General features: G+C 40.1%; 2 protein-coding genes across 2 annotated transcripts; one reads left to right on the top strand and one right to left on the bottom strand.

Moving 5' to 3' along the window:
- Positions 1–6,440: 6,440 nt before the first annotated feature.
- LOC107768837 (uncharacterized) lies at positions 6,441–8,802 on the bottom strand. The gene is made up of 3 exons (XM_016587988.2): positions 8,443–8,802; positions 8,044–8,276; positions 6,441–7,329 (listed from the first exon to the last, which is right to left on the bottom strand). The coding sequence occupies exons 1-3, from the start codon at positions 8,756–8,758 to the stop codon at positions 7,051–7,053; spliced, it is 828 nt and encodes a 275-aa protein (XP_016443474.1). The 5' UTR covers positions 8,759–8,802; the 3' UTR covers positions 6,441–7,050.
- Positions 8,803–10,556: 1,754 nt separating this feature from the next.
- LOC107773163 (delta(12)-fatty-acid desaturase FAD2-like) lies at positions 10,557–12,160 on the top strand. Its single transcript, XM_075240871.1, has one exon. It carries the CDS (start codon positions 10,772–10,774, stop codon positions 11,996–11,998), a length of 1,227 nt encoding a protein of 408 aa, XP_075096972.1. The 5' UTR covers positions 10,557–10,771; the 3' UTR covers positions 11,999–12,160.
- Positions 12,161–14,500: the final 2,340 nt, after the last annotated feature.

Genomic DNA, 14,500 nt, shown 5'->3' with positions numbered 1-14,500 from the left:
GCGCTCGGTGTGTGTTAACGTCGAAACCAGGCTCCTAACCCAGTTCTCAAGGTGGGGAACCGCACCCAGCATCCAAGCAATGGCTGCATCGAGAAAAACATTGATAAGAAAGGATGAAGAAGAAAAAACAACGAACGGAAATTAAAGATGGAATCATACTTACATTTCATATTCCATTTCTCAGGAAATAGCATGCTCTCAGCCGGGATTAGGTCTGTGGTCTTCACCCAAACGAAGCGGCCCATCCATCCCCGATATTTGTCTTCATCTGTACTCAAGATAAGAGCCTTGGTAGCCAGGCGTTGAAGCTTTATCAGCCCACCTCGATAGAGTCGAAGGCTATATAATCTTATGAGGTGGTCAAGAGTGAAGGGAAGCCCGTCGATTTTGCTCACGAAGAAATGGAGCAGTATCACGATCCTCCAGAAAGAGAGTGAATTTGGCCGAGGGCCACATGGTATTTCTTGCAGAAGTCTATGATGATCGGATCGAGGGGACCCAGCTTGAAAGGATAAGTGTAAACACTCAGGAACCCTTCCATGTGGGTGGTGATTGCTTCTTCTGGTGCCGGTATCACAACCTCTTTGTTTCCCCAATTGCGATCTTTCTTCACCTGGTCAAGGAGGCTTTTGGGAATCGAGCATATATATCTCGATATCGGCTCGCATCGACCAGGAACCGATGAGGGTTTCTCAACCTTAAAGTCGGAATCTATGACACACCCCCCAGGAATAAGTTCTTCAGGGCATGGCTCCACCACTAGTTTCTCGCCGGCCGGCCGAGATGAGGAAGCAACCTCTTTTTGCGGAACAGTTTTAGATATTTTGGCCATTTAGTTTTTGTGGGCAAAGAAGAATGTAGACTGAAGTATTTGGTGTTTTAGGAAGAACAAGCAAAGAAATTCAAAGATCCGAAGATAGGAAACTTTGAAGAAGGCAAAGAACTATGGAGATTGGAATGAAAAAGATTTGAAAGTAAAGTTTGAAATAATGAAGAAGGGGGCTATTTATCGGTTTCACAACGACGGTTCAAAACTGGTAGTGGTCGACCGACGACTGACGCGCATGAAATATCTGGAAAACTGTACCAACGAGACGTTTCGGTCACTTTTGCTGCTTATGTCACGACGATTACGTCATGATCGAAGGCTCAAATCGTTTCTTGTCATTACTCTCCAAAAAAACAAGGGGATTATCTGTATACTGTCTTTGTATGGTTAATCGAGACCGGGGTGGCAGACCGAGGTTCAATCCCAAGTTATATTGGATCGTTACATGAATAAATATTGCCTAGCTTGTGATTCAGGGTTCGATAGAGATCGAGACTAGCTAAGGTCGAGACCGAGAAGGATAGAGATCTAGCAAGATCGAAGGAAGCCTGCTAAGTCGAATAACAGAAAGCCGAGGAATCCATGACCGGGCGAGGTTTGTGGCAGAGATCTCGGTATATATAAAGTCAAGACCGGTTGATTAGCCAATCAGGATATTTCCTTCTGTATTTAGAATTGTACCATATGTAAAACTCCTCTACTATATAAAGGGAGTTCCAATCATTTTGTAAGGACGTATTCACGCATAACAAAGCAATATATTACGTTTTCTCTCTTAAGCTCTCTTATTCAGTAGTTAAGTTCTTACTCTTCAATAATACACTTAGTTGGTGCGAGGGCAACCTAGCTCAAGGGCCAAAGCTGTATGATATATCGGTTTGCTTTATTTTACAGTTAATTTCTAACTTCAATTTTTATATTTCTCAGTTTGTGCCAAGTGAAATCACATATCCTTAAAACCACTTACAAATTTAATTGTTATTCGATTTTAAGGGTAAACAAATACTAATGCTAACAAAAGAAACTCAATTCAACACTAGGAATGATGATAGTGTTGGATATCTATTTTTTAGTTTTACATTGATTTATAATGAAAATGCTTAACTTACTTTATCTTTTTCTTTATTGTTTAGTTATGTAATTAATAGTACTTATTAGCTATACTTAGTTTAGCATGACATATATAGTATATTTAGATTATGTTAATTTTAATTATGCTTATTAATTAGCAATATTTGCTTTATGTAATTTTATTATCTTTGTTATTGAATATTTTAGGATAATGCTATGACTTATTTCATATTATTATGTTATTTTCTCAAAAAATACATTATATAATTATATCTTAATAGGACTAAAAATATATTTGGTGCACAATTTACATATTTAGTGCTATGAAGACTTTACCGGGAAGAAAACCCGAAAACCCGAAAAAAACCGAGTTTGAAAAACCCGAGTTTCTTGGTTTGGTTTGGTTTATAGATTTAAAAACCCGACACCATTGATTTGGTTAAAAATTCCAAACCAAGCCGACCCATGTACACCCCTAGTAATCACCATAGTGGAGGCCGAATCATTGATGGATTTCAGGCATGACAAAGGAAAAGGCAAAGAATCAAAGGTTAACAATGTCAAAGGTGGGGGAGACCGTGGCAAAGGCAAGGAGATACAATAACAATACTACAAGACTCAAGATTCCAAAAAGTCAAGTGGCCGTTAGGGCTACGCTGAGAAGAAGGCGTAGGCCAAGAAGAAGGGATATTACATATGCGGAGGGCCGTACAGCTTCAGGAATTGTCCCGACCTAAAGAGCCTCAGCGCCATGGTCCGTGAACGGAAGGAGCAGCCGCAATGAGAGAGTTTGGGAACCACACAGTTGGGTATGATCGGATTATGTGGTTCTGTCACGAAGTAAGCTATCCAACCTACCGAGAATGGAAATAAGTACGTTGATCTCACCATCAACAACAAGCCTGCTCGTGCAATGGTGGATACTGGAGCAACTCATAATTTCGTGACTGAGGCTGCCGCAAAGAGACTAGAATTGAAGCTTGCTCCAACCAACTCTTCCGTCAAGACTATGAATGCCGAGGTACAGAATGCTCGTGGGGTAGCTAATGGAGTTGGTGTCAAATTGGGAACTTGGAAAGGTATGACAAACTTTACCGTAACCGCTATGGATATCTTTGACATCATATTGGGGCAAGAGTTCTTTAGAAATTGTCATACTTTGATCGACCCCACCTCCAACATCTCTTGGTTATGGAGCGAGAAGGAGCTTGCATGGTACCTACAGTGACTATGCCACACAGACAGATCTAAGCACAACTCTCAGCTATGCAGGTTGTCAAGGGGATCGAGAAGGGGGATCCAACATTCATGTCAACCATCGCAAGTCTAGAGGAAGACGAGTTTTCAAGAGACACTTCCGCCTTGCATAAAGAAGTTTCTTGAGGAAAACAAAGACGTCATGCCCGAGGAGTTGCCTAAGCACTTGCCGCCTAGGCGAAAGGTGGATCACAAGATTGAATTGGAGGCAGGGGCTAAGCAACTCGCATTTGCCCCATATCGTATGGCACCGCCTAAGCTAGAGGAGCTCAGGAAACAATTGAAAGAGCTGCTAGATACTGGTCACATTCTCCCATCAAAGGCACCTTTCGGCGCACCAGTATTGGTATAGAAGAAGAAGGATGGATCACTGCGCAAGTGCATAGACTACCGAGCACTTAATAAGGTCACAGTGAAGAATAAGTACTCGATCTCACTCATTGCCGACTTGTTCGATATACTTGGGCAAGCCAAGTACTTTACAATGGTGAATCTTCGCAAAGGCTACTACCAGGTTTGCATTGCAGAAGGGGATGCACCGAAGACAACATGTGTGACGAGATATGGATCCTTTGAGTGGTTGGTGATGCCCTTCGGCTTAACCAATGCACCGGCCACATTTTGCACCCTTATGAACAAGATTTTTCATCCCTGCCTTGATTAATTCGTGGTAGTCTACCTAGACGACATAGTCATCTATAGCAATACCTTGGAAGAGCATATGGAGCACTTAAGGAAGGTTTTCTAAGTCTTGCGGGAGAACGATCTGTACATCAAGAGGGAGAAATGAGAGTTTGCACAATCAAAGGTGCACTTCTTAGGCCATGTTATTAGAATTGGCGAGCTACACATGGACGAGGCTAAGGTACGTGCTATCTAGGAGTGGGAGGCACCTATAAAGGTAACTGAGTTGAGATCCTTCCTTGGCCTTATTAACTACTATCGTCGGTTCATCAATGCTCAGCAAAAGATGCACCATTGACTGAGTTTCTAAAGAAGAACAAGCCATGGGTTTGGACGGAGCATTGTCAAAAGGTGTTTGAAGGCCTTAAGGCAGCTGTAACAGAGGAGCCAGTCCTGGCATTACCTGACTTTACCAAGACATTTGAGGTACATACAGATGCCTCATATTTTGCCATTGGGGGTGTCATGATGCAGGATAAGCATCCTATAACATTTGAGAGCCGCAAGTTGAATGAAGCGGAGCGGCGTTACACGGTGCAAGAGCAGGAGATGACTGCCATTGTGCATTGCCTTCATACATGGCGACATTATTTGCTCGGGTCGAGGTTCGTGGACAAGACCGACAATTTAGCTACTAGCTACTTTCAGATGCAGAAGAAGCTCACACCAAAACAGGCTAGGTGGCAAGATTTCTTGGCCGAATTTGATTATGTGCTGGAGTATAAGCCAGAAAAAGGTAACGTTGTAGCCGATGCCTTGAGCCGGAAAGCTGAGCTTGTTGCAATCACTTCAACAAAATGGGACATTCATGAGGTTATAAAAGAAGGCATGCAGCATGATCCAGCAGCCAAACAACTTATCGAGTTAGCCAAACAGGGCAATACGAGACGTGTTTGGGTCGAAGATGGCCTCCTGCTTACCACATGCCGGCGGGTCTACGTGCCTAAGTTTGGATACATTAGGCGGTGTATCATAAGGGAGAGTCATGACACAATGTGGGCTGGTCATCCAGCCCAACGTCGTACTAGGGCCTTGGTTGAGTCAATCTACTATTGGCCACGCATGCGAGATGACATAGAGTGTTATGTGGAGACTTGTCTTGTCTGTCAATAGGACAAGGTTGAGGAGGAATTTTGGAGCCACTACCAGTTGCAGAGCGTCCATGGGAGAACGTGATTATGGACTTTATCACTTGCATGTCGAAGTGTGACGGTTATGGTACTATTATGGTGGTCGTGGATAGATTTTCCAAATATGCAACCTTCATGCCCGCCTCACCAGGTTGCACTGCCAAGGAAGCCGCCAAGTTATTCTTTAAGAATGTGGTGAAGTATTGAGGCTTACCGAGGCATATTATCAGTGATCGAGACCCCCCGTTTTACTGGGAACTTTTGGAGAGAGTTATTCGACATACTTGGCACGGAACTGCACTTTTCCACTAGTTTCCACCCACAGACAGATGTACAAACGGAACGGGTCAATGCGTTACTAGAATGCTACTTGAGGCATTATGTAAGCACGCATTAGAAAGATTGGGCAAGGCTCTTAGACATCGCCCAATTCTCTTATAAATTGCAGTAGAGTGAGTCCACGGGGCGGACACCATTTGAGCTAGCCACGGGCCAACAGCCACAAACTCCACATTTATTACCTGCTGCATTCGAGAGAAATTGTTTGGGGGCTTATCATATGGCCAAAGGATGGGAGGAGCAACTTGACACTACTATGTCCTACTTGGATAGGGAAGCTAAGAAGATGAAGAAGTTTGCGGACCATAAGCGGCGTCCCACGGACTATAGAGTTGGGGACGTGGTCATGGTGAAGTTTAACCCAAGACAGTTCAAGGCACTACGGGGCATGCATCAGAATCTGATTCGCAAGTATGAGGGGCCATTTAAGATCATCGCCAAGCTAGGCAAGATCTCATACAAGCTTGACATGCCATCGTATCTTAAGATCTACCATGTCTTCCATGCCAGTGTGCTTAAGCCATATCATGAAGATAAGGATGATCCGAGTAGGGGCCAATCAAGTCGAGCGCCTATGACTATCACCTCCTCGCATGATAAGGAGATTGAGGCTATCATGGATTACCAGGCCACGCGAAAACAAAGGCATAAAGCCACTGCTATGTTCCTCGTCCATTGAAAGGGGCAATCACCAGATGAGGCCACATGGGAACGATATGAAGATTTATGGCAGTTCAAAGATAAGATCCGAGAGTTTATGCGGCAGCATTGCGCCGCGGTCGTCGCAACATTAGGTGGGGGAGAGTGTAATGACCCGCCATGTCATCATACCACATAGGTGCCATTTGGCATATATTAAAGCATGTGGAATCTTACATAGGAGGAAGGCTAGCATTTGTGAGAAGATTCTAGAAAAGTATGGACATTTCCTTTGGAAGATCCTAGATGCTTATGGATTTGCTAGGAATGTTCTTGAAATCTTCTAGGCTTGTAGAGAATTCTAGTGAAAGCCTTTATCTTGTGAATGTTAAGGACTTGTGTAACAATTAATATTTACACACTAGCCCCTAGGAGACTAGTATATAAAGGGAGTCATTCATTTGTAATTCATCAAGCAAACAATTCGAGTTCTCTCTAATACAAAGCTTCCTTTAACAATTCTCTTATGTTCTTTCTACCAATCTCTTAGCGATCTTGAGTGTAGTAAGGTTGACTTGGCATAGCAAGAATATGAACAAGTTGTGCAAGATCGTTAGCGAGTTGTCAAGTATCGCACGTGTACTTAGTTAACTACTAAGGACGTGACACGATGTCCAAAATATTCAGAAAAGTTATTTCTTTAAAACTAACTCAGTTTTCAGCTTCACATTCCGATATCCGTTTTAAACTCAGCTCACAACTTTAGTTTCAGTTATAAGATGCAGACTTAGTATTCAGTTTCAGCATGTATTTGGCCCTTCTTTAATAGTACTAAAATCGCATTCATCATATCCTTTCAAAATATTTTTAAATTGGTATGCCTTCTTAAATACAACGGAAATCATACCTTGGCTTATAGGCCTTAAACATATGTCCTTGTAGATAAATCGTATTCAAAAATATATGGCTGAATACATATAGAGATACTTAGAGTCCTACGATTTTTTGTTTAGACTACAATAAGATACATTTCACTTCGACAATTGAAGTCATGAGACAAAACCAACATTATATTTTATCTAACATGTCCATTCTCTTTGTCTACAGTGATGAGAAAATGGGAACACCTACTAAAGTTGTTCCAGCGTCGACAATGAAGACATTGCCTGAAACATATTCTGAAGAATCATGAATTAAGTACCTGACCACTGATGTTAAAGCCGGATCTGTCGTTCCAAGAGTTTTCAAAGGAATGGTTCTCAAAGTAACATTATTGAACCATTCCTTTTGCATAAGACTCTCTGTTATTTCAGATTTGAAAATTCCTGGTGATACTGAGTTCACTCTGATCTTCTCTACTCCCAATTCCAGGGCCATCATCTGCCATTCCATTATTTGAATAATCAATTAATGCAAATACAATTAATTACCATGTATAACTGAGAGGAAAAATCGACAATTCTCATGTATTTGTTTTTAAAAAAAAGTGTTAAATTTGGAGAGTTGAGATATTTGGCAAGCTTTTAGAGAAAAAAAAAAAGAAGCTATTTTTTCAGAAGCTGAAAAAGTAATTCTCTTATAAGCACTCTTGACACCTTGGCCAAACACAAATTGTTACTCTAATATTAAAAAAAATGCGAGTCGTTCCTGCATTTAACTATTTTGCTTTCTCATGGAAGATTTAATCTCTTCATTTTACATTAGGGTGGTTCCTAACTAATGTTACCATGCCCTAAGCTAGCTACTTTATAGACTCCGCCTTCATCAAATTAAACCTTTTATTAAGATGGCATGCAAGAAAGGGAACATTGGCGTAACTGGTAAAGTTGCTGCTATATGACCAGGAGGTTACGGGTTCAAGCCATGGAAACAACCTCTTGCAAAAATGCAAGGTAAGACTGCGTACAAAAGACCTTGTTGTCCGGCCCTTCCCATATCCCGCTTGCATAGCAAGAGCTCAGTCCTTTTAGTAAGATGGCATGTAATAAGGACTCAACCTTAATGATGAATATTCCTTCAACAGTGCGGTCGAATGAAGCTATAACTAATTGTGCTACAAATCTCAGAAGAAAACCAAAGTAATAGTACAAGTACCTTGGTGACCATGTCAAGAGCCATCTTTGAAGAAGCGTAAGCAACACCCCCTGGTATTAGTACCCGATTCAGACCAGCAGTTGAACTGATATTAATAACAGATCCTCCGCCCTGTTTAGCATCGCGCATTCGTCTACAAATATATTTGGACACCAACCATGCCCCTCTTAGGTTTGTCTTAAAGGTATGGTTCCACTCCTCCTCTGGCAATTTCAGTGAAGAATGCACATTACCTGGTCAAATAAAGTGACTATTTAATTTTAAGTACATACTCAAGATAAAATTTCTAGCACCACAACCACAGCATTGTATGCTCCGCGTCGAAAGTATTGGGTTCAGTTGAACCTGATAGTTAGATGTTGCATCCGCCCCTGATGTATACTCACTATGTTATCGTACCTCTAAGTCCGGCATTGTTAACCAAGGCATCAATACGTCCGAAGGCGTCCCAAGCTCTCTGTACAGCAGCCTCAATTGTAGAACCATCCGCGGTGACATCAAGCTGGACGGCGATTGCGCGCTGGGTGTCTTCCGAGTTATTAATCTGGTCGCAGAGAGATTTCAGTCTGTTAATACGACGAGCGGCAGCAATGATGCTGCAGCCGGCTTTCGCCAAGTCGAGACAGAACTCTCGCCCTATTCCTGACGACGCACCTGTCACCATTACTACTTTTCCGCTCAGGTCTTTCCACGGCTCCATTGTTTCTGTATGCATTAGTTAATAATGCAGAAAGTTATGGATACATACATTTTATGCTAATAGAATTTAAATGATTAATTATATTTAAGCAAAAAAAGAAAAAATAGACAAACGCGTATTGTTTGCATATGGAGAAGTTTACCATAAATTGATATAATTCCTATATTAATTGAAAAGGTCATAAAATTTCGGAAATGTTAAGGACTTCTTACCTAATTCAAATAAGGTTTGAATTAGTAAACCAAAATTTGATTTGATTTTAAAGTCCTAAATATTAGGAAAGTAATTTAAATTATAATTTTATCCAATGTAAAACTGATTTTTAAAGGGTAAAAAAAGTGAACGATATTTCGTTAAGTGTTTTCATACTTTTAATATAATATAGATTACTTATTAAAGATCACTTATTAATAATAATCTGCTTTCTCTCTTTCAAAAAGATTCACACTATTTCCTTATTAGTATGTTTCAAAAAGATTGACACATTTCAATATTTGCTCAATAGGAAGCATTTATAGCCACACATATATTATGGCAGGTTTTAGACTACAAGTTTCAAATATTTTACAGCCACACAAATGGTATGGCTTATTTAAGACCTCATATTTCAAAAGTCTTTCTTTATTTATTAATGTTTGTCAAGTCAAATTAATACAATCCTTTTTAAAGAGAGGGAATAGTAATGATCAAGAGAGACTCAGACTTCACAGCCACATTCAGACCGGTGGCAGAGCCACATTCAACTAAGGGGGTCGATTTCCAAGGGGTGTATCGACACCCCTTCGCAGGAAAATTACATTATATTGCTAGATAAATTTTTCCGTTTTATATATATTTACTATTTACTATACGTTGACTACCCTAAACTTTCGTTGTATTTATATTTTTATATTTTGGCATCCCTTGGTAAAAATTCTGGTTCCGCCATTGATTCAAATTCTGGTTCCGCCACTTATTCAGACAATCATTCTCAACATATACACATGCAGTCATATTTCCACCTAAAGACACTAGACAGGAATTTTGTTCCAATATTCACATAGTTGTATCATTATTCATTTGAAATCATAAATATGCATCTGAATGTGCTAAAGATAAACCTTCATATATAAGGCTGGTGTTAAATTTCTTCTAAGCCAACAACACAGGCGTATTATTAACCCTTTAATAATTAACTACAATATTATTAATTGTAAGATGCATGTACCAGAAAAATGGTATGTCCATTAGAGAATATTGAAGAAATTATCTGACCCATAATAAAATAAAGAAGTATTTCATGATCTCTTCGTTTTTTAGTACAGCATTATTGGGGTTCCATTAATCAAACAACTGGACAAAGTCCAAATAATGACAAAACTGGCTATAAAAACTTGCCAGGTGAGAATAAAAAACAGAAAAAGTCAAGTTACATGGACCCAAAAATATAGTATAAGATGGCATCAGGGAGTTAGGATATTACTGTTTCATTATGTAAAAGTATTTCATGATCTATTCGTTTTCATAATAAACACCATGAAACAACGGTCAAAGTTGTATCCTGTAGATCACGAGTTCGAGCCATGAAATTAGTTATTCCTTGGATTGTGGCTCTTTCCCAAATTCAATGTAAACGCGAGATATTTTGTGCACCGAATTGCCCTTATACAACATTCCTGTATGGGGAATCTAATAATAAGACAAATGGTGAAAGTTTTAATAATGAAAAAACTGGAATCTAAAGGCGATGGACAATAATGCATGAAATTTTGCTTTCTAAACCTGTACTTACTTCTTAAATAATTCTACCCTACTTGTCAATGTGCGACTAAAGTTGGCCAAACCATTTAGCCTCTCTTTCTCTGTTTCTATAATGAAAGACTAAGTGGGAGAGAGAAATCTCCAGCTTTTCTGATTTTAAAGGCTAAAAAGGTCCCTTTTGAATTTTAAGGTATTTCGTTTTTCACAAAAACTCTTATCTTTATATAAAAGTATTTTGGATATGCTCATTCTAACAAATTTACTCAATCACTACCTTTTATCTTAACTATGATAATAGATAAACCAAGATTTGAAGCAAACTTAAATTGCAGATTCAGGATTAAAGAGGTAGGAGAAGAAAAAATGGGTGCCGTGGGTGGAAATAATATGTCTGCTCCAACAACTAAACCAAAGAAAAATCCTCTCCAAAGAGTGCCATTTTCAAAGCCCCCTTTTACAATTGGCGACATCAAGAAGACCATTCCTCCTCACTGCTTTCATCGATCTCTCATTCCCTCGTTCTCTTATCTTGTTCAAGATCTCATATTTGTCTCCATCTTTTACTATATTGCCACAACTTATTTCCATTTCCTTCCGTCGCCATATAGTTACCTAGCATGGCCTATTTACTGGATCGCTCAAGGTTGTCTTTTCACTGGAATATGGATGATTGGCCATGAATGTGGCCACCATTCCTTCAGTGATTACCAATGGGTAGATGACACTGTTGGTCTTATACTCCACTCTGTACTTTTAACGCCCTACTTTGCCTGGAAACATAGTCATCGTCGTCACCATTCTAACACTAGTTCCCTTGAGCATGATGAAGTATACGTGCCTAGGCTTAAATCCGAACTAAGACAGCTCACCAAGTATTTGAACAATCCACTAGGACGAGTACTCGGACTTGCCTGCACCCTCATTCTTGGCTGGCCTTTGTACTTGGTCTTCAATGCCTCCGGCAGACTATATCATCGCTTTGCATGTCATTTTTATCCATATAGCCCAATATATAATAATCGCGAGAGGATACAAATCTACATTTCAGATGCAGGTGTGATTGCAGCTAGTTATGTGTTGTATCGCATTGCTTTGGCACAAGGTTTAGCTTGGTTTATATGCATCTATGGGGTACCCCTCCAAATTATGAGCATCTTTATAGTGTTAATCACTTTTTTGCACCATACTCACTCTTCATTGCCACACTATGATTCATCTGAGTGGGATTGGTTAAGAGGAGCTTTAGCTACTGTAGACAGAGACTACGGTGTGCTAAATAAGGTCTTTCACAACATTACAGATACTCACGTTTTGCATCATTTATTCACCACCATTCCACATTATCACGCAACGGAGGCAACCAAAGCGATCAAGCCATTACTAGGAGAGTACTACCAATTTGATGGTACCTCGTTTTATAAGGCGATATGGAGAGATTCGAAAGAGTGCATCTATGTTGAGAAAGATGAAGGATCTCAAGACAAAGGTGTTTTCTGGTATAAAAATAAGCTTTGAAAGATGTATGAAAAAAGTTACTTGGATTTAGTTAAATGTTAAGTTAGAGTCGTAGTATGCATTGAATTAAAGTTTATTTATAGCTTTGTATGATTTGTTGTTTCCTATCATTCTATAATGTATGGTGTTATATTGTATTATATGGCTGAACAGTTGTGGAGTGATCCCATACCTTGCTTCTGAATTTAGCTAAGGCATCAGCCACCAAGTTAGCTTCTCTAAAGCAGTGTTGAAACTTAATTTGCATGTCCTGAATTTCAGTCTACACACTTAGTTAGTTCAACATGGGATCAGACTCTTTTCTTATCAGTTATCATATTTACAACTCCAAAATGGTGCTGTAAAATGTTGGTTACACCAGTTAATAGCAGATAGAGTTGCCTGCACTTCAGCATAGTTGTTATTACAGAAATGGAGTTTTTTATGTGGATTTTTAACCAGTCATCAGGAGGTTTTTCCCAGTTAACTGGTTTTATAGTTAAAGCAGCTTTTCTTCCCTCCAGTTCTTTACATAACTCGTGCCAATTCGTCATATGGATTTTCCGATGGAAAAAGAATTTCTATCTCCACCTTTCTTAGCCATAAAGACTGTTGTGATAAACTCCAGGGTTCTAAAACCTCCATCACCTTTCAGAGGCGGAGCCAGGATTTGAAGTTACAGGGTTCGATGTTCTAGCCATTTTTATGTTAATGGGTTCTAAAGTAACAATTTATCCATATTCAATTTATTTCTTAAAACAAAATTGAATTTTTTTCTCTCACAGTAGGTAGGGGTGAGAACAACCAAACTTTAATCAACAGCTCAAGTCAATGGGGATAAAACGATAAATAACATAGCCAGACCACAAAGGAGGACATGTTAAGTTAACCAAACTTTGAAAGATGTATGAAAAAAGTTACTTGGATTTAGTTAAATGTTAAGTTAGAGTCGTAGTATGCATTGAATTAAAGTTTATTTATAGCTTTGTATGATTTGTTGTTTCCTATCATTCTATAATGTATGGTGTTATATCTCACCATCAACAATAAGCCTGCTCGTGCAATGGTGGATACTGGAGCAACTCATAATTTCGTGACTGAGGCTACCACAAAGAGACTAGAATTGAAGCTTGCTCCAACCAACTCTCCCGTCAAGACTATGAATGCCGAGGTACAGAATGCTCGTGGGATAGCTAATGGAGTTGGTGTCAAATTGGGAACTTGGAAAGGTATGACAAACTTTACCGTAACCGCTATGGATATCTTTGACATCATATTGGGGCAAGAGTTCTTTAGAAATTGTCATACTTTGATCGACCCCTACCTCCAACATCTCTTAGTTATGGAGCGAGAAGGAGCTTGCATGGTACCTACAGTGACTATGCCACACAGGCAGATCCAAGCACAACTCTCAGCTATGCAGGTTGTCAAGGGGATCAAGAAGGGGGAGCCAACGTTCATGGCAACCATCGCAAGTCTGGAGGAAGACAAGAGTTTTCAAGAGACACTGCCGCCTTGCATAAAGAAGTTTCTTGAGGAAAACAAAGACGTCATGCCCGAGGAGTTGCCTAAGCACTTGCCGCCTAGGCAAGATGTGGGTCACAAGATTGAATTGGAGCCAGGGGCTAAGCCACCCGCATTTTCCCCATATCGTATAGCACCGTCTGAGCTAGAGGAGCTCAAGAAACAATTGAAAGAGCTTCTAGATACTGGTCACATTCGCCCATCAAAGGCACCTTTCGGCGCACCAGTATTGGTACAGAAGAAGAAGGATGGATCACTGTGCAAGTGCATAGATTACCGAGCACTTAATAAGGTCAAAGTGAAGAATAAGTACCCGATCTCGTTCATTGCTGACTTGTTCGATAGACTTGGGCAAGACAAGTACTTTACAACGGTGAATCTTCGCAAAGGCTACTACCAGGTTCGGATTGCAGAAGGGGATGCACCGAAGACAATATATGTGACGATATATGGATCCTTTGAGTGGTTGATGATGCCCTTCGGCTTAACCAATGCACCGGCCACATTTTGCACCCTTATGAACAAGATTTTTCATCCCTACCTTGATCAATTCGTGGTAGTCTACCTAGACGACATAGTCATCTACAGCAACACCTTAGAAGAGCATATGGAGCACTTAAGGAAGGTTTTCTAAGTCTTGCAGGAGAATGATCTGTACATCAAGAGGGAGAAATGAGAGTTTGCACAATCAAAGGTGCACTTCTTAGGCCATGTTATTAGAATTGGCGAGCTACGCATGGACGAGGCTAAGGTACGTGCTATCCAGGAGTGGGAGACACCTATAAAGGTAACTGAGTTGAGATCCTTCCTTGGCCTTATTAACTACTATCGTCAGTTCATCAATGGCTACTTAGCAAAAGATGCACCATTGACTGAGTTTCTAAAGAAGAACAAGCCATGGGTTTGGACGGAGCATTGTCAAAAGGCGTTTGAAGGCCTTAAGGCAGCTGTAACAGAGGACCCAGTCTTGGCATTACCTGACTTTGCCAAGACATTTGA

Source organism: Nicotiana tabacum, chromosome 20 (assembly GCF_000715075.1).
Source record: "Nicotiana tabacum cultivar K326 chromosome 20, ASM71507v2, whole genome shotgun sequence".
In the NCBI taxonomy this organism is placed as follows: Eukaryota; Viridiplantae; Streptophyta; class Magnoliopsida; order Solanales; family Solanaceae; genus Nicotiana; species Nicotiana tabacum.
Note: the sequence above shows the minus strand (reverse complement) of the source record. Positions and strands in the feature narration are given on the sequence as shown.